The sequence below is a fragment of the Bidens hawaiensis genome, unplaced genomic scaffold, assembly GCF_021521415.1.
Source record: "Bidens hawaiensis isolate Kalapana, Puna unplaced genomic scaffold, B.hawaiensis_p1.1 tig00012728_1, whole genome shotgun sequence".
Taxonomy (NCBI): Eukaryota; Viridiplantae; Streptophyta; class Magnoliopsida; order Asterales; family Asteraceae; genus Bidens; species Bidens hawaiensis.
The window spans coordinates 210195-231228 of NW_027492053.1; the positions used below are offsets into that span (position 1 = coordinate 210195).

Genomic DNA, 21034 nt, shown 5'->3' on the forward strand with positions numbered 1-21034 from the left:
GAGTTAAGTTTTGAAGTAAAAAAAACCTCCTGTGCCTTATTCCGATTTCAACATCACAATAATAATTCATCACATGAATTATTAGTCTTGTTTTATTCAACAACCCTTAACTAAATATTTGCCATACACTGTCCATCGTCAACTTAAACTCCGATTCTGTATCCATTATTCAAAAACACAACTTGGTGTTAAGATTCAAATCCAACTTGTTTCTCCATCAATTGGTATCAAGAGCGTAGGCGATCTACGATCTTTGGGAAAGAGCGGTGTGAGGCGAATAACCACATCCGACTGACGGGAAACAATTCAGCCGTAAGGAGTACGGTTCACGTTTCCGATCAATCAACAAAGAAGACGGTGACTATGGGAGACGCGGTATTGGGTGCGAACCAAGTTGTGCAAGCAAGGGAACCAAGTTCAACTTCGTTTCAGTGTCCGAAGTTGACAAAAACAAATTACAACACGTGGGTTGTAATTATGGAATCGATCCTTGATGCTCAAGGATTATGGGAGGTGGTGTCCGGTGAAGCCCTAGACGAGAGAAAAAACAAGGTGGCTAGGGCAATTATTTTTCAAGCCTTACCGGAAAACGTGTTAATGCAAGTTGCAAGAACCCGTGATGCTCATGAGATTTGGGAATCACTACGGGTTAGATTTCTCGGTGCCGATCGAGTGCAACAAGCTCGCTTACGTTCGTTAAAGCGAGATTTTAATCAATTGAAGATGGGAGAAAAGGAATCCGTTGAAGACTTTGCCGGGAAGGTAACGGAATTCGCCTCGCAATTTGATAGTTTGGGTAGTCCGATGGAAGAACATGAACTCGTAAAAAAATTACTCGATAGCGTTCCAGACCGTTTTATTGCTATTGTAGCAACTATCGAACAATGGGCCGATCTTAACACTATGGTGTTTGAAGATTTTATAGCAAGGTTAAAAGCTTTTGAAGAGAGAATCAAAGGCAAGGAAGCTATGGTCGAGATGGGAAAGTTATTGTATGCCAAAAACGATAATCAAGGAAAAAAAGACACCGATCATGACCGAAAAAGTTATGCTCGGGGTCGTGGCTCCTCGGGTTATGACCAACGGGGCCGTGGAAGAGGCCGTGGTCGAGGTTCAAGTAGAGGAAGGGGTCGGTTTAATCAAAGCAATGATAACCGAAGAGATGGTAACCAACCGAACACGAACAACCAAGGCAGAGATGGCAATCAAGGTAATAATCATAATAATCAAAATCATGGTAGAGATAAAAGCGCTGTTCGGTGTTATAATTGCAATGTTTTGGGCCACTTTGCGTGGGACTGTCTGAGTCCGCCGACTCAAGAAGCGAATCTTAACCAAGCCGAGGCTAAGCCGCCAACTCTTATGATGGCCTCAATTGAAGTTGATAAAGATTAAGTTATGTTAAACGAAGAGAAGGTTCATCCAATCCGTTACGCAAACGAATCGGTAAGCGATTCAATTTGGTATTTAGATAATGGGGCGTCTAATCACATGACCGGATGTGAAGCCCACTTTGCCCAAATTGATTATAGAGTGAGCGGTGTGGTGAAATTTGGAGACGGGTCCAAAGTGAATATTAAAGGGAGAGGTTCCATTATTTTCGATTGCAAGAATGGTGAGCAGCGGGTTATGAATGATGTTTATTACATACCCGACTTATGTAGCAACATATTGAGCATCGGTCAGTTAACCGAAGAAGGGTGTAAGGTTTGGATAGCAAACGACCACTTGTGGTCATACGAGGAAGGGGATCGCTTGCTAATGAGAGTCCCGAGAAGTCCAAACCGTCTTTATAAGATCAAGCTCAGAATCGGAACCCCGGTATGTCTTTTGGCTTCCGTTAAAGACCAAGGATGGCTATGGCACGCTAGACTTGGTCATGTTAGTTTTGAAACATTAACTAATATGAAGTCTAAAAATATGGTACGTGGTGATATTCAAACATTGCATGGTGAGCATGTTTGCAACGCATGTATGCTAGGGAAACATAGTAGAAACCTGTTTCCTAAAACAACCATGTTTCGTGCCACGAGACCATTCGAGTTGGTTCACACCGATTTATGTGGACCAATCTCACCTCCTACGTTAGGAGGAAACCAGTATTTTATGCTTCTTGTAGATGATCATACGAGGTACATGTGGGTTTATACCATTAAAAATAAGAATGATGCTTTGGGTATTTTCAAAAAGTTTAAACAGGAAGTGGAGTTAGAGCATTCGTTAAAAGTTAAAGCTCTAAGAAGTGATCGAGGTGGCGAGATTCTCAACAAACTTTTCACCGAATTTTGTGATCAAGAAGGAATAAAAAGAATGTTTACGGCTCCTTACTCTCCTCAACAAAACAGTGTAGTCGAAAGGCGAAACCGAACTGTCCTAAATGCAACAAGAAGTATGATGAAAGCTATGGACCTTCCACAGAATTTATGGGAGAAACGGCGAGACACTCGGTTTACGTATTGAATCGGGTACCAACTAAAGCGTTGAAGACGGTAACACCCTATGAAGCCTTGATGGGCCAAAAGCCTAACATAACACACTTACGAGTGTTTGGGTGCTTAACGTACATGAAGATACCCAACGTCAACCTTCAAAAGTTAGATGATCGGAGTATGGAGGTTGTACATCTCGGAACCAAACCGGGATCAAAAGCTTATAGGTTGTACGACCCGGCTCAAAACCGTATTTATGTGAGCCGGGATATCCGTTTCGAAGAAAGTCAAAAGTTTGACTGGTGTAACAACGTGAAAATTTCGAGTTCAAAGTATCAATTTTCCAAAGTATAGGGACTAAAATTGCCAAATTCCAAAGTTGAGGGTTTAATTTGAAAATTCTGTTTTCCTGACCCATCGCGCTACGCGATGAGTCAGAGGAGACACCCATCGCGTATCGCGATGGGGAGTCTGACACAGTGTGACACGTGTGCCACGGTGCACAATGTGCTGCCACGTGTCACCACGTGGCAACATTGCCGCCACGTGTTGCCACGTGGAGCGGTGACTGCCATGTGTCGACACGTGGCAGACCTACCCTCTGCGTCATCAAGCCTATATCGCGATACGCGATAGGCCTGCTCAAGGACCTATCGCGTAGCGCGATGGGAGCCAATATTTTGCCTATAAATAGCGGCCAAGGGATGCTCATTTTCATCGTCCCAAACTCAGTTTTCACTTCTCTCTAGTCTCTCTCTAAAAACCTGACAATCATATAAACGATTTGCCTCGATAAGCGTGCCTGATCCTTTGTTTGTGTACACCGTTTCCTCGAAGTTTGTGCCACCCTCCACCCTCAATCATCAAGAAGGCGTTGTTATGGCAATGAGTCCCGAAAGACGTGCCGACGTGTGTTGAAGTTGACATATCAAAGTTGATCGAGAAAAGTAAAGCGGGGTCGGAGTGCTGCTCAATTCTCTAGGGTTTCTATACGCCACTTAAGGTTAGGCGTAATATCGAATTCAATATAATTTAATATTATATTCAAGGCTTAAGCCTTAAGTCGAGGATATACTCGATACCTTGATAAAAGAAAAGAAAACATAACAAAGAAATGATTAAAAGATTGATTATGAATATTGTTGAATACGTATATATGTGTGTAAGTATATATGTAAATATTCTTTGTTATGAAATATTATTTAATGAATAAAGAGTATTCTTAAATAATAAAAGAAAATGAATACGTTTCTTATAGAAGAAACGTCGGGTTTCTATATAAACTAAAGTTTTATAATTTACTTTTAAACTAAAGGTTTTTAAGTAAACAAAGAATTGAACTAAAGGTTCAATCGAGGATTGAGATATAAGATTAAAGGTATTAAGCCGGATCGTGTATCCGACTAACAAATATTTATACTCGTACTATAGGTGAGAGATAAAGAAAGGGAAAGACCCTTGGATGGTGAGTGAAGCCGATCCTAAAGAGACAAGGTGATTACGCCCCCAAACTTTTACTTATTTTAAAATGAGTCAAACATGTTATTTGAAATTGTTTACAAGGAACTATTTGTTCCTAAAACCGTTATAAATAAAGGGTATAAACCTAGCCCTCAGGCTATGGTATACGTATGTCTGGATCCTTACATAGGTGGTACTATGCGATGTATGGGCAAGATCGCACCACCCTTGGTCGTAGGATGCTTTCCTGCAGGGAGTACGGCCTTATGTGTATATTTACGGGTACTTAACTAAGTCGAACGCTGCGGTGTTTGCTGAGATGACCTAGAGTAGAGGCTCATATTTATAATGTGTTATTTGACTTTGTTATTCCTAAGCCACGTTGGGCCAAGGCAGGCGTAGTCTCGAGGGGTGATAAAGTAAAAGAAATCTTTTTGCGTCAGCGTGTTCACCAGCATTCGTTGCTGACGTATGTTATTACATTTTGCAGGTGAACAAAGTTAGAGCTTGGAAATGACGAAGTACCATGATATCCGATGGCTCGGATTCTTTTGTGAACTTAATATCTTAAATGGTGGTTTGTAATTATAAACAAATAATCTTTTGATAACTTAAACGGGTGTTTATAATCCCGTCTTATGAATACATATAAATATTACACTTTTGATCCTTAAAGTTTTATAAGTCTTCCGCAAACTAATGCAACTCTGATTTATTTACAAACAGGATACCAAGTTGTGGGTCGCACTCCTAGGCCCTGGAAGGGGGTGTGACAACTGGTCTCGACATACCGACTCGTTTCAAGTCGGAACCGGACCCGAATGGGTTGAATTTATAATCGAGCATGTCCAAGAAGAAGTTCAACAAGAAATTCTAGTTGAAAACGAAGACCCAACAAACCTTAACGTACCTGAATTTGAAGACCAACCGGATGAAAATTCCGAACCTGAGCTGCGAAGAACTGGTCATTAATCGGTCCCACCGAAAAGAGTTGAAGATTATGTAATGTTGAGTGAAGGAGAATGTCTTCTCCTTGATGAAGAACCGTCTACCTTTGAAGAGGCAAAGAATTCAAAGAAATGGCGAGAAGCAATGAGATCCGAATTAGTCTCAATCGAACAAAACAATACGTGGGACTTATGTAACCTACCAGCGGGTCACAAGGCGATTGGTTTAAAGTAGGTGTTTAAAACCAAACGTGAGGCAGATGGGTCAATAACAAAGTACAAAGAAAGATTAGTCGCGAATGGGTACGTGCAAGAGCACGGGGTAGACTTTGATGAGGTTTTTGCCCCGGTGGCGAGAATGGAAACCGTACGTTTGATTTTAGCAATCGCGGCAAATTATGGATGGTTCGTTTACCATTTGGACGTTAAATCGGCATTCTTAAATGGCAAGTTGAAGGAAGAAGTGTATGTGAAACAACCTGGTGAATTTGAAGTTCCCGAAAAACACGGTATGGTTTATAAGTTATGAAAGGCTTTATACGGTCTTCGCCAAGCCCCACGAGCTTGGAACGAAAAACTCGACAAGAAGTTGAAAGGTTTGGATTTTATTCGATGTCCAAGAAAACCGGTGGTGTACAAGCAGAATACGAGAACCGACATTCTTATTGTTGGTGTATATGTCGATGATCTTATCGTGACTGGTTCGAGTCAAGCCGAGATTGAGAAATTCAAAAGTCAAATGAAGAATGAGTTCGAGATGCAAGATCTCGGAATGCTATCTTATTATTTGGGCATTGAAGTAACCTAAAAGAAGCATGAGATAAAGTTGAAACAAGAAGCTTATGCTAATAAAATATTAATGAGTACAGGTTTAAGCGAGTGCAACCCGACTCGATTTCCTATGGAACATCGGTTGCAAGTGACGAAAGATGAAGAAGGAGAACCCGTTGATGGAACCAAATATCGAAGAATAATCGGTAGCTTAAGGTATTTGACACACACGAGGCTCGATTTGAGTAACTCAGTTGGAGTTGCTAGTAGGTTTATGCAAGAACCGAAACAATCCCATATGCAGATTCTAAAGTATATATTAAGATACGTACAAGGCACGAGTGGATATGGTTTGACGTATGGATGCGGTAGTAGAGAGTTGGTTGGTTTTTGTGATAGTAGTTATGGTATGGATCAAACGGATGGACGAGGTACCACCGAAATGGCGTTTTATTATGGTGGTGCATTGATCTCATGGCTCTCACAAAAACAACAAACCATAGCCTTGTCATCGTGTGAATCTGAGTACATGGCAGCAGCAACCGCGGCTTGTCAAGCTATATGGTTAAGGGGATTGTTAAGCGAGTTGACCGGGCATAAAGAAAAGGTGGTGACTTTACATGTGGATAATAGATCTGCTATCGATCTGATGAAGAATCCCGTGTTTCAAGGAAGAAGCAAGCATATTAATATTAGATTTCACTTCATTCGTGAATGTATTGAACGTGGTGAAGTCCAAGTTGAGCACATTAGTGGAGAGAAACAAAAGGCGGATATTCTTACAAATGCACTACCGAAGTTGAAGTTTGAAGAGATGAGGAAATTGCTCGGGATTGAAGATCTAAAAGAAACGAATCAAGATTAATGGGGTGAATGATAATTATAATCCCGATTCGTTAAAGATAAACCGAGGGGTGGCTAGGTTGATCTCATGGGGAGGATAAGGAGGAGATCAAAATTCAAATATTTTATTATTTAAGTTTTATTTATTCAAATGTTTATGTTTATCTTTTTAGTTTCCTAGTTCTAGTCAAAGTATGATTGTTAGGGTTATAAATACTTAAGTTGTTTTTTATTATTAAGGAGAGAAAAGAGAGTTAAGTTTTGAAGTCAAAAAACCTCCCGTGTCTTATTTCGATTTCAACATCACAATAATAATTCATCACATGAATTATTAGTCTTGTTTTATTCAACAACCCTTAACTAAATATTTGCCATACACTGCCCATCTCAACTTAAACTCCGATTCCGTATCCATTATTCAAAAACACATTTTGGTGTTAAGATTCTGAAGAAACTCTAATCGACCCCGAGCAGATTACGGATAATCTGGGGGTTAAGTAGATGTTTCCCACGAGGGGTTAGATCCGGCAAAGATGGTTCTTTAAGAGAATGACTAGAGCAGATATCAGGTAATATATCAAGATATGAGATATGAGATAAGATGATACCATTCCAAGGTGTTGGAGTATTTATAGCCGAATGTAGGTTTCCAAGCAGGTACAGCCGGCTGAATAGTGTTCATGTTCTGCCAACTGTGGGCTACGCACATGCCATGCTGGTGGTTGGTGGATAGGCAGCGGCTGATAGTGACCAGGCCGGCTGTGTACTATTCCTGTTCCACCAACTGCAGGCCATGCCACGCACGTCCTCCGACGGGTTGGTGAGTAGGCAGCGGCTAATAGTGATACAGTACAAGAGCGTGCTGCTCGTCATACTGTTGTCAGTGAGCTGTCGTATCCTTGGTCAGATCTTTTGTCCATACCTCGTCAGGTACAGTACAAAAGATCCTCCAGTATCATACGGACTGGCTCATTTAGGCGGGAGTTCTCCCGGCTTTGTGCGGGAGTGTTCCCGGCTTGCTCACTCCTTCTTCAGGTGACATTACTGAATTATTTAAGTGCCTTGTGCGTGTAGCTTTGCTGCGCAGGTAGCCTTCCCTGATGGCTTGTATCTGCAGCTGCGGGAACAGGCAGAGTACTTCACCATTGGGAGGCTTTTCCTGCGGGAACAGCTTGCGTACTGCGCGTAAGGACGTCACGTCTCTGAGCATGGTGGGTCCTGCGGACCCAGTTGGTTTCTGCGCAGACGTCCCTCTTAAAGGTGAGTCTTGCGGGTCCAACTGGGCTCTGCTGGGACCTACCTCTTCAAGTCCCCCCAGTCCAATGTTCTTTTCATGAATTTAATAAGTGAGGTGAACTTTTGGACTTAAGCAAAGGGTTTTGAAAAGGGTTTAGTTTTAAGGTTTTCCATGGGGATTCTTCCCGCGGAAGTCCTAATGTCACATGCAGAAATTCCCGACTTTTCTGCTTGATCTTTGGGTATGATGCGGGTAGGTCTGTAACCTCCTCGCAAGTCAGGAGCGTTGAGTACCTCTTGTGTAGATTCTCCATGAGGTTTTGGTAGTTTTGAACATAGTGATCAATTATGTTAAACAACCAATTCTATCTTGGAGCTTCAAACAATCTAGTTCTCGACGTTCCCGCTATGCGGGGATGTCATTCCCGTTTCCGCAAGCATGACCCAGAAGATCCTTCTTGGTTTCAATTCCCTGCGGAGTTCTAGGTATGTGAAGGATTTTGCCTTGACACTGTACCCGCACTCGTCTTATAGTTACTTTACTTCCAAGGTATTCCTGGCTTCAATTCCCTGCGGGTGCTTAGTATGTGAAGGGTTTTGCCTTGACACTGTACTCGCACCCGTCTTATGGTTACTTGGTTGCCGAGGTATTCTTGGTTTTAATTCCCTGCAGGTGCTAAGTATGTGAAGGGTTTTGCCTTAACACTGTACTCGCACCTGTCTTATAGTTACTTGGTTGCCAAGGTAAGGGGTATATTCCCGCTTACTTTTGAATCTTTTTGAAATTCGAAGAGTTGGTGAAAGGATAAGAACAGTCCAAACTGTTGAAACGTCGTCCGACGGTTTCTTCTGACAGTGTCAGGACGTGCAGGAAGTTATGGCGACGTGACAGTACATGGTCATTCCAGACGCTTTTTCAGGCGCGTGGGCGCGATTTTTTGGGCGCGTGGGTGCGGATTTTACGGCGCGCGTCCCGTCAACAGCTGTTGCCAGCTTGCTTTTTCCACGTGTCATAGTTTCATTGCACCAGCTCTTTTCTCTCTCCTCCGCACTAAATTCATCGCATGCATTGCGATGAGTATATAAAGGGGGGGAGGGTCCTTTGTAATCCACACCTTCACTTCTATCTTCTCCTTCTAAGCGATTTCCGGCGAATATTCTTTCTGAAATCGTTGCCTTTCATCCTTCCATAATGTCTTCTTCCCATGATGTTCAGGCTACTGCCGAGGAGTCTGACGTGTACGCCGAGAATCCGTCGTCCACGTCGGACAAGGATGACAAGAGTACTGCTGACGAGTGCCAGTGTGCTTTTCCGGCCGACCTCTATCAGTACGTCGTCCGGAAGTTCATGCTCGAGCCGTTCGAGCCTGAGTTTCCGGAACCACACCAGACGGTGTACGATGCCCCCAATGGCAAAATAGGGGTCTATGCTGCATTCTTCGTTTATGGGAATCTCAGGTTCCCATTGACGAAGTTTGTATACCGTGTCTTAGAGAGGCACGGTGTGCATCTAACGGAGGTACACCCGATGGCGATCGCCAAGATCCGCCACTTTGAGTGGGTGTGCTTCATTCTGGGCGTGGAGCCCCACGTTGATCGGTTGATGACCTTCTACTCCTGGAGGTGCATCCAAGGGTGGTACACCTTGGTCAATCGGATCAAGGGTTTGAAGATCTGCGCTACCGAGCGCAGTCTTCGTCGTGGAAGCGGGAGTTTTTTTATATCTCCGCTCGCGTCATCCCCCTTGCGATGACATTTAGGAATGGGAGAGCACTACCCGCCCTTCACGCCCTCAACTACCAGGAGGCGGAATGGTTCGCCAAGATCTCCCGGATCCAGACTCCGGTGTACCGCTTTGCGGAGTCCGGTATGGTGATGCTCGGGATGAGCCGGGTGTGGAAGGAGGCGTCACAGATTCCCATCGTCCTCGGATACGGTTTGAACTCTGTCCCTTACGGTATGCACTGTCTTCTTTGTTGATATAGGTTTTTCTTCTAACTGTTTTCTTTTTTTTTTTTTATTTTAGAGGGGAATGACTTGGAGTCGCTCCTGCATCCGCGGGAGGCTGATGGTCCCGCTCGGATGGGTACTCGTGCTCTTGATGAGAACGAGTTGCCCATCCTGGAGCAAACGAGGGATCGGTTTGTGGAGATCTACCCGCCAGGCCACCCGATTCTGAGCGCCACGCGGCCAGGCAAGGAGTTATTCAACCCTCGACCTCTCAATGCTGAAACCTCTGCTGGAATTCCTCTAATTCTGTCATCTTCTGATGAGGAATCCGCAGATGGTCCTTTCTTCACGCGGAAGAAGAAGGCTGCTGGCGGAAAGGGCAAGGCGAAGGTTGCCTCCACCGCCGATCAGGGGAATCGGTCAAACTCGGAGACCAAGAGCGAGGAGGCGGCGGGGAACCCAGGTGGTGTTGAGACCACTGCTCCGGAGGCTGAGACGACTGTCACCTCCGAGCCGCCCAGGACGACGACGGTGACCGGTATGAAGAGGCCGGCTCCATCGGGTTCGTCCCCGCCTGTTCGCACCTTTAGGCTCAAGAAAACCCGTAAGTATAATCTTCCTTTACTTTTACTGCATAGCTTTCCACCATTATACTTATATTTTCTTTGTACAGGCGTGGATGCTACCGCATTCCAGGGTGGAGCGGGAGGTAGCAGTTCTGGACCCATGAAGGTAGGTTTGGTCAACCTACCTGAGGCGATGACCCAGGCGACTGCGCCTGCTTCAGTTGGTTCAGTTGCTCACCCGGTTGAGCCAACTGTTCCAACTGTGACGACGCCCCCGCCGGCTGTCAGTGCCATATTTACTGATTCATTCACTAAGTCGGCGGTGAGTGTTTCTGTGGATTTTTCCGCAGTCGCGGCCGCGGTTGTGAGTTCACCTCCGCTGGTTTCTACCGCGGCGGCCTCCGCTATGCCTCCTCCGGCGCCGGCGACTACGGCCGGTCCTTCAGGTATGTCCGGGGTTGGGGCGTCAAGCCAATCTCTGCCTCCTTCTCATCTGCCTGACCTCTTGGATGGATATCCGTTAGGTTCGGGTGATGGGTTTGGCGGCTACAGGCCTGTCGTTGACCCTACATGTGCGTAGGGTTATTTTGGCATTTATTTTATATATATATATATATATATATATTTTTTTTTATCATCTTTTCCTAACTGCTTTTTGCTTTTGCAGTGTCGGATTCCAATGAAGTGTATGTTCCACGATGGAACATCCGCCGAGGAACAACCCTTCGGACGCCTGTAGAATGCGTCGAATGGGCGCGCCACGCCGCCCCCGCCGGTGCGCTGGGGGAAGCCATGTCCAGCTACCAGGAGGGTAGGCTGTCGAATGAACTGCGGATTCTCCTTGCCCGGATGCAGCCGCGCGCCGAGTTACTTTGTCGTGAAAACGACAAGTTAAAGACGGCGCGTAGCCTGGAAGTGGCTCAGGCGCGGGACATCCGGGAGGAGAACAAGAGGCTTGCCGCAGTGGCTGCGGAAAAGGAGAAGGCCTTCCAAGCCCTTGAAGTTGAAGTTCAGGCCCGTCTTGAGGCCCGTTCCAAGGTTGCCCAAGCTGTTAACGAACAGCTTCGGCTGGCTAAGGAAACTGCACGGAACGCAACTGAGAGGGCCACCAAGGCTGAAGCTGTTGCTGAGCCTCTACGCATTGAGAATGAGGAGCTTAAAGCCAAGCTAGAGAGGCTCCAGCAGGCTCATGATGCCTTGGCTATGGAAGACGCCAAGAAGCTCCAAGAGATCTTGGACCAGAGGGGCGTGCTTGACCACACTGAGCGGAAGCTAAAGGGCGTTGAAGAGGCTGCTGCTAAGGAAGTGTTGCTCGCCAACCTTAACAAAAGTGAAGCCGAACGCGCCCGTAACCAAGCTCAAGCTGCCTTCCAGGAGGCTCTGGTTGCCAAGGAATGGCTTCTTCGAGAAGCGTTGTCTCAGGTATGCGTAATTTCATAATATCTTTACGCTTTTCTTTGTACATATAAAAGGTTTTGATACTTGTATTTTTTCTTGTAGGTTGTGCATCGAGTCTTCACGGACACATCATACGACGATGCCATGAGCACAGCCCTCAACGCTTCTCATGAGGATGGGGAAAAGGCTGGCTTCCTGCTTGGTCTAGGGTTCGTTGAGAAGGGCATCCCGCCTTCCAACTTCCCTTTATATGATATGGATACTGAAGCTGTATATGACCAAGCAGTGAACCAGTATGCCGACTTCCCGCATCCGGTGGTGGAAAAGGTGAACGAAGTTGCTGCTGCTGATGATGGGCTAACCATTCTTAAGACCTTCCTTGAACCGCCACAGCCAACTGATGGTGCGGGTACAAGTGGGTTTGGAGGGAGTGGTCCTGAAGCTTGAACCTTTAGATCCCTTCCCACTGTTAGGATAGGTTTACATTGTATAGATTTATATTCTTGTAGGCGGGTAGTTACCCGGCCATTCTTGTAATACTTGAATTATTATGGAATACAAATCTTTGTGCAGGTAGGACCGCTACTTTCAGTGGATGACTTGCTTTATAAACGTTATATGACGTGCTCATGCATACTATAGTTTAATTTGGCACTTGTTTTGCCGCATAAACAATGTATGATTCCCTTGTGCATACTGTAGTTTACCTTAGCAATTTTATAAGTATTTTGAATAAGTTAACCTATCAACGTGGCAGATAATAGGTTAAAGTTTTGCTTCCTCTTTCGTGATTGTGCGGGTAAGACCGTCACTTGCACTTAGTAGGATGGCTAAACTTTACATATATCTGACCTGCGTGGAGGTTTTCCTCATTTTTTCCTTAGAAATTTTCCAAGTGTTTAGAATAAGTTAACCTTTGAACGTGGTAGATAATAGGTTGAAGTTTTGCTTCATCCTTCGTGATTGTGCGGGTAAGACCGTCACTTGCACTTAGTAGGATGGCTAAACTTTACCTATATCTCACCTGCGTGGAGGTTTTATTCATCTTTTCGATAGAAATTTTCTAAGTGTTTTATAAGTTAACCGTTCGACGCGCGGTTGTCAATAGGTTAGTTCGGTTTCCTCTATCATGATTTGTGCGGTTTGGACCGGCACTTTCATTTAGTGGGATCACCAAACTTTACCTATAACTGACCTGCGTGAAGGTTGTCTTCATCTGTTTTTTGTGCTTACGCGGGTTTTGCCGCCGCTATGAATCTGTTCAAATGATCGTCTGGATCAGATATACCATCGTAAGTGCCGATGTTGGACATCTGTTTGGCACTTTTCGGGGCGATTGCTTCCGCAATGTCCCTTGCAAATTTGGACGTTCCCGCTTTTGCAGCAGTTGGTCTAAATGTTTTTGAGAAGTCACGTGGGTTTCCACCCGCGTTTTTTGGTTTGAAGGTTTCTCCAAAATGCCTTCTCGGTTGGGAGTCCGTTTCCTTACGCTTCCCTTTCGCCCTATGACGAGGGTTTGCGTCACTATCGGATTCCTCCGAATCATCGTCCAAGTACTCTCCGAATTCATCAGCCTGTTGGATTGAACGTAAGCGTTCATCCAACTCAGCTTGGAATTCTTTTTGACGTGCTTCCGCCCACGCTTTAACTTCATCGAGTGTTTGGCGGGGGAGCCTCGTTCGTTGTCTCTCTAACTGGGTATCGGTGAATCCCAGTGAGAGATTATTTACTGCACTTGCCCCAGCTCGGGTAACTGGGGTAGTGTTCGTAAAATTTACTGCACTTGCCCCGGTTTGGGTAACCGGGGTAGTGTTCGTAAAAACTGTGCAGTCGCCGGTATTCCCCCCAGTAGCTGGGGTTGTGGTTACCGGGGCTTCTTGGTCACTCGTTGGTTTTGGGACCGGAGTACCATTAACCATTTTTCCAGAAGTTTTGAGAAAACTGAAAAAGAATTAAGTTCTAGCTTTTATGCACGGATGGCGCCAATGAAGAAACACTAATCGACCCCGGGCAGATTACGGATAATCTGGGGGTTAAGTAGATGTTTCCCACGAGGGGTTAGATCCGGCAAAGATGGTTCTTTTGATAACCTGCAAAACAGACACCGTGAGCTCGTCATTGAGAAGGGGGGGTACCTCCTTGTGACCACCCTCCGGCGTGAGAATCAGACTAGATTGCTCTTGAATATAAGTGTATATTAAGAGAATGACTAGAGCAGATATCAGGTAATATATCAAGATATGAGATATGAGATAAGATGATACCATTCCAAGGTGTTGGAGTATTTATAGCCGAAGGTAGGTTTCCAAGCAGGTACAGCCGGTTGAATAGTGTTCCTGTTCTGCCAACTATAGGCTACGCACATGCCATGCTGGTGGTTGGTGGATAGGCAGCGGCTGATAGTGACCAGGCCGGCTGTGTACTATTCCTGTTCCACCAACTGCAGGCCATGCCACGCACGTCCTCCGACAGGTTGGTGAGTAGGCAGCGGCTAATAGTGACATACAGTACAAGAGCGTGCTGCTCGTCATACTGTTGTCAGTGAGCTGTCGTATCCTTGGTCAGATCTTTTGTCCATACCTCGTCAGGTACAGTACAATAGATCCTCCAGTATCATACGGACTGGCTCATTTGGGCGGGAGTTCTCCCGGCTTTGTGCGGGAGTGTTCCCGGCTTGCTCACTCCTTCTTCAGGTGACATTACTGAATTATTTAAGTGCCTTGTGCGTGTAGCTTTGCTGTGCAGGTAGCCTAACCTGATGGCTTGTATCCGCAGCTGCGGGAACAGGCAGAGTACTTCACCATTGGGAGGCTTTTCCTGCGGGAACAGCTTGCGTACTGCGCGTAAGGACGTCACGTCTCTGAGCATGGTGGGTCCTGCGGACCCAGTTGGTTTCTGCGCAGACGTCCCTCTTAAAGGTGAGTCTTGCGGGTCCAACTGGGCTCTGCTGGGACCTACCTCTTCAGATTCAAATCCAACTTGTTTCTCCATCATCATGAACATAAATAAACGAACAAAACATGTGTTCATGTTCGTTCATTTAATTAAACAAACACAAATATTTTGTTAATGTTCGTTCGTTTATTAAATAAACGAACACAAACGAACTTCCCGTCAAACGGTTCACGAACAGTTCACCGAAAGTTCGGTTCGTTTATAGGCCTAGCCGTGATCTCTGCATATCAGAAACCAAATCACTGATATAAGAAACTGGTTTAACAAACAATATTAAAATAAACGAAAATACTCACCAGTTGGACAAACAAAAGTGAAGTCTAGAGGGTAGAAGAAGAGAATGACATATTTCTTTCCAATATAATCAGAGAGCTTAACCTGTAATTATTATCATTTTGCAAATTATTGTGACCGAATTAATAATATGAAGGCAAGGTATGCATCAGTTAAGTTACATTGATGAATTCTTGATCAAAAACAGCTTCTGCTTCAAAGTCGGGTGCTTGATTTCCAACTAGTGGTAGTCCCTACATAAAGAAACATAGTGAAATAAAAGACATGGAATGCTAATACGCGTGTTTTAGTTACGAAACTTTTTAATGTCAACCCACTTAACTCTTCACATTCAGGATGATTATACTATGCATGTTGAAAAGTAATAATAATAATAGTTCAACTGTATACAGAATGTCATATATTATGTATAATCATCTTGAAGATAAAACCTAACACAACAGTTGACATTCAAAGGTAAATAAGCATCATGTATAATCACCAGAGTGCACTAAGCGTTAATATTTGCACTAGGAAATGAACAGTTGGAGCTATTAAATGGTAAATACTACCAGAATACCCTAATTCCACAATCAAATTAACCAACAATCCAACATCATCATTATATTGCACAATGTAGATGCAATGATGCATAAGTCCAGATGACTAATCAGTAACTAAGAAGGCGTGTGTGGAGAATCAACACGCCTTAATTCCTTTTGCTTTTGACACATTTGGGTTTCTTGCCCCCAATGCTGCTACGTTTCTAAAAAGAGTTCAGCGGGACGTGCACAGTAACTCATCGACGCCGAAGAACAATAATTTTGTTTTCAGTAGGATCGGTTTTGACATTCAAAACGGGGGGTGGCGGCGCAGCTTGTTGACCGCTTACCTGCCTCTTTATTGTAATTGGATCCTTTTATTTTTAATATTAATGTTATAAGCCACAAAAATTATCACACTAAGAACAGATACATGCCAATCTTAAAAGACTAGGGGTATATTTGGCAAGGAGCTTTTATAAGCTTTTAGAAGCTACAAGCTTTAAGCTTTTATTAAAAAGCTCATATTTAATAAAAAACTTTGTTTGGTTGAAGTAGCTTCAAGTTTTTAGATTGGTAGAAAAAACTCATTTTTCAAACGCTAGTATTGGTAGCCTTTGAGAAAAAGCTAGCTACAAGCTTTTACATTTAAATTTACAAGTTTAGCACTTGAACTTATATCAACTTTTGTTAATTTATATAATAGTTACACATTCAACCCTTATTCAAAACTAATTACCCCCACGACTTTTTTAGAAGCCATAACTTTTTCACACGTTAATAATTTTTTAAACAAATTACATCATAAAAACGAGCATTTTATTCTCTTTAATTTGAGTATGATATTGTTATACTTCTTTAACTTTAAAAAATTAACATACTACGTGATTATCGGGTAGGATCGATAAAAAGTCGAGTTAGGTGGGCTCGAGTTATGTGTAAGACCAAATTAGGAGTCGAGTCAGATGAACTTGAGCCATGTGTAAGACCAAATTAGGGTCAGAACGAGTCGATACAAAAAGGGTTAAATCAGTTCGATTTGTGTCGGTACACTTTTGAGTTGAAAGGGGTCAGGTCAGAACATGTTTCAGATTAGAACAATGCATGTCCAAAAAGTGATTCATATCAAAATATGTTGGTTTAAAAAATTATCTATTTGAAATTACTGTATATTTAAGCTTTGTTTCTTGATTTTCGACATCATTTACAAGCTTACTGCTTTTGCATGAATTACACGTCTACATTCAGGTTATGTATGCACTGTCATCAGATGAATCATGTACCGACACTGATTATGCGGTTGATGTTAGGTTGTGCGCCCGTTCCGCCGCACCACACGGGAACCCAGGTAGTTTAATTAAAAGCTTCCGCTACTCTGCCAAACACCTAAATATTTAAAAAGCTATAGCTATCAGCTTACAGCCTTCAGCTTACAGCCTTCAGCTTCCAGACTTCAGCCTTCAGCTTACAGCTATCAGCTACCAGCTAGTTTTGCCAAACATACCCTAAAACATCTAACTAGGGGTGTAACGAGCCAATCTGAGCCTGAGCTCGACTTGTTTTTAGCTTGAGCACGGCTTGTTTCGAGCTCTTTTTCTATAGTTTGAGCTTGGGCCATGAGTTGTTTTTTTCAAACTCGGCCTCGGCTCTACTATTACTATTATTATTTATTAATTACCTTACCCTGAGAAAAACTTTAAACGAGCCTAAGCTCGGCTAGAGGTCGTCGAGTTACTTAAATGAGCCAAAGCTCGGCTCGAGCTAATGAAATTATTACATAGAAGTCCAAAAGACGTAAAAGTTAAAAATGGAGCGCCTAAGCAAGCTTCCCATACATTAGTGGCCGAGGCAAAAGAACGAAAAAACCTCTGAAGAATGAAGTACTGACGGCCTTGACGAGGAATCCGGTAGGACGGGAAGTGGATCGGCGAACGGCAACGGCTGACCGGAGGGATTTGGATCGGAAGTTGACAGCAGAGGAGAAACTGTGGAAGATAGAAGAGCAGCAGATGAAGAAGAAGCCATTGTTGACTTTTACTTTTAGTTTTGATCCATCTTTGTTTGTGATGGACAAGAGTTTATAATTTTAATTAATTAATTAATTAATGGGTTTGATCCATCAGGTAGTTGCTGATGGTGAGTGACACTGTGACAGTGAGTGTCACAAAATGTCAAATTGTTGACATGATAGCATCATATGTTGTTGACTTTGGATGCAGGGTCAAAGATAACAGTAGAATTTCTTCATATGTTGTTGACTTTTGGTCAAAATTTTATTTTCCCCTAAAAAATATAACTATTGGATCCAGGAGTTGACCACTAATTTTGTTAATAGCCTATGTAATAAACGAGTTTTACCCTCTAAATTGTCTTTCTTGGAATTGTTAAGATATGAAATAATAGTAAGAGTGGCAATGTTAATTATGATTTCTTGTTGCAAAGACACCATATAGCTAATGAGAAAAGAGTCACTGTTTTATTCTGTAACATAGACCATGGTGTTTTGTTTTGTTGTGTTTTGTTGTTGAACCCTGAAATTTCTTCAACGGACAACCGACATGATTCGGATGTGAGTTGACCAAAGTTTCTTTTTCAGCGGTTTGAGACAACGGCTTGAAGGGCGGTCCATATTCACCAATACGTTGGCTATCATAAAAATAATAGTCAAAATGCAATTTTTAAGGTTAAACATGTAAATGTTATGTAAGATGCCAATGGTAACTTTGTACAAACACTTACCTTATTGTTGGTTTAAGTGTTTAACTAACAAAATTTAGGTGTCCTGAATCCTGATTATTAGCATCTTAAAGCAAACAACATACAATGCACTCATAGTCCCCTTGATTTTTTGAACCTTAGCCAAACAGGTTCTCTCTGACCCAAATTCGAACCGGATCTACTCGGTGATCCAGGAATATGATTCAAACCGGCTCTACTTGGTGATCCAGGAATATGGTTCAAACCGGTCCTACCCGGTGACCCAGGAATATGCAATTCCTCCTGGTGTACTGGTTGGTGGTGACTAACGTTTGGCATTGGTGGAGCAGTCGGTAACAACGGTGGATCAACTGCAGGAGGAGCGGGCGGCGGATGTCCTTCCCGGGAGTTTTGATGGTTTTGCAACACCTAAATCATGAAAAACAAAATTAGTGGGATGACCATCCAGCCAGGATCTACACTTATCATGTTCTTTGGTTTTTGGTTTACTTAAAAAACTAGGACAAAAATGGTACCTCGGATCTAGGCCTCGAGGATTTTGAAGCCAAGTAATGTAAGATTTCCAAAAACTTGGTTTGACCCAACTCAGAGGAATTGTGCCAATAATAAACCGCCACATCCCACGCTTTTGCTCGCATTTCCTTTAAACTCCTTTCTATATCAGTCTCGTGTCGTGCTACGAATGGCCTTAGCATGGCATTATATACATACCCCGTCCCCTAAAACGCGCACAAACTTTCCATTTTCATAAACCAAAAAATATACATTTAAAATGTGGTCATCTTTTACCTTAGTTTTAGGATACCATAAGTAGATGATGAGAGCTAGCTTTAATTCTTTATACAATGGTACCCTACAAAACATGTTTCACACGATAATTTATAACGAATTCTCATGTGAAAAATGCATACATACATTTGATACGTACCATGAAACGAATATATCGCCTAGTTTTTCAAAAACTGTAAGAACCGCGATTATGACCCTGTGTAATCATAATTCATAACCAAAGAACCAAGATTTAATTATTGGGATGATATATCAAAAGTTTGACTTTTCAAAAGTCAAAGTTTGACCAAGATTTTTCTTTGAATAAGATATCTACCTATCAATCTTTATCTTATCTGTAGAATACTAAGATTAAGACAGCAACAAGAAACTAAAACTCAATCATGGAACTTAAATGTCACATTCAATAATCAAAACAAAACAGGTTTGATCTAATCCTAAAAAAGATAGTTGACCAAACAGCCAAAAAGGTCAAACTTTAAGTTCTTTGAATCTGTTAAAGGTGAAAAGAAACTTTACCAATATTGACACCAAAATCTTAATTCTGGATTTCCTGCATCATGCTTCTCAATGGTTTTAAAACACTCAAAAGCTGGATATGCATATCCAAGAATAAGCCTGAACCCATAACCAAACACCATCAAATTCAACAAAAATCCCAATTTACCCAAATCAAATTCATAATTAGAAGATGCTTAATTTCTTACACAAGACTGTTTATGATAAGCTCACCCAGCATCTTCTTCCAATATCCAGCTAAATTAACTGCATACAAAAAGTAAAATACCAAAATTAATTTAATAAATATTGATCAAGATTATTAATATTTAAGCAAAATTAACCAAATTGAATCTGAATAGAGATTGAAATGAATCAACTTTAGATGAAGCATGGAAAACCCAATTTGTTTTAAACATAAAGAAGAGATCTTTAATGGGTGAATCTTGAATCTTGAAACTTAATAAGCGGGATGTAGACTGTAGAGTTACCTTTGAAGAAGATGGTTTCTGGGTATTGAATAAGATTGAAGAAATGAAATTGATGAGAAAAGTTGAAATGTGAGGTGGGTTATTGAAGAAGAAGAAAGATGGGTGTTGTTGAGTGTCTGCAACAATGGTGGTGGTGATGGTGGGTGAGTGTTGGAAGGGGTAAAACGTAGAAGAGAGAAAGTGAAGGGGGTATATAATTGGGAATGGTGAACTACAGAATTATTATTATTATTTAAGTAATAGTTTTGATTTTAAAAGTTTAAAGATAATAGTCATAAAACTATTAAAAGTATTTTTTTAACTTAGATTCTTTTGTTTGTGGATTTGTGTGTGTCTAATTAAAGTATTATTATTATTATTATTATTAGGGATTTTCTAGAGATGTGGTGGGGGTTTGCTTCTCTCGTGTATGTTGTGAGATATGTGTGTATGTTGTGATATATAATAACAAAGAGAAGGGAGGGAGAGTCGGTGTGCTCAATAACTCAAATGGGCTCTATACGCACCGTATAACACTTTACGAGTATACGGGGCATATAAGGTACGACTTGGCAACCTTGGAGGCCAGGACTGTCGTAACCAGTCCTATGTTTGATTGTACCATATACGCCGTGTATAGTTCTTTACGCGGCGTATAGAGTATAACAGTTAAGACAAAACTGTACATTATACGTCGCGTATGGAAGGGTGTCTGGGGTGTTTCTAGTAGTACCCGAAATGTATTAAAGGGTGTTTCGCAGGTAGAATGTTTTTGAAAGAATTTATTTATAATGTATGTACGAACTTTTTTTTAAAAGGAATTAAAATTCGAGTAAATTGAAATTCAAGTGAGAATTTGAGTAAATTAGCATCTGTATTTGGTTTGTAAAACTGTAAATGGAATTAAACCTTTCTTCGTCAATCTTTTGTCCCGACGGTAGAATGTGTAAGGGTGTTTCAATGATCTTCCAGCTTTTCTGAGATATGCTTAAATTTCTTCACATAAGGGAGCATGCTCATCTCGCCGGTATCGCTCAACCCAAAAAGAAGAGTGGTGTTCCATTCTCATGAGCATGTTTCTATTGTCAAATCATCTTATGCAAAGTTTTAATGCATGTATACCACATGGTCTTAATTGAAGGATATTTGGAAAACTTTTAATGTAAACAATTCTAATATCATCACCAA

At 42.3% G+C, this 21034-nt stretch overlaps 2 protein-coding genes and 1 long non-coding RNA gene across 3 annotated transcripts; 1 reads left to right on the forward strand and 2 right to left on the reverse strand.

Annotated features, from left to right (window-relative positions):
• Nucleotides 1-363: 363 nt before the first annotated feature.
• LOC143541944 (uncharacterized) lies at nt 364-1395 on the forward strand. Its single transcript, XM_077034623.1, has one exon. It carries the CDS (start codon nt 364-366, stop codon nt 1393-1395), a length of 1032 nt encoding a protein of 343 aa, XP_076890738.1.
• A 13386-nt stretch (nt 1396-14781) lies between these two features.
• Nucleotides 14782-17362, reverse strand: LOC143541979 (uncharacterized). Its single transcript, XR_013136835.1, has 3 exons — nt 17260-17362; nt 15012-15083; nt 14782-14934 (listed from the first exon to the last, which is right to left on the reverse strand). It is a non-coding gene; the product is annotated as an uncharacterized LOC143541979 (long non-coding RNA).
• A 682-nt stretch (nt 17363-18044) lies between these two features.
• On the reverse strand, nt 18045-20082 carry LOC143541953 (putative HVA22-like protein g). The gene is made up of 7 exons (XM_077034627.1): nt 19868-20082; nt 19586-19643; nt 19398-19496; nt 19018-19074; nt 18879-18942; nt 18605-18808; nt 18045-18497 (listed from the first exon to the last, which is right to left on the reverse strand). The coding sequence occupies exons 2-7, from the start codon at nt 19615-19617 to the stop codon at nt 18201-18203; spliced, it is 753 nt and encodes a 250-aa protein (XP_076890742.1). The 5' UTR covers nt 19618-19643; nt 19868-20082; the 3' UTR covers nt 18045-18200.
• Between the last annotated feature and the right edge of the window lie 952 nt (nt 20083-21034).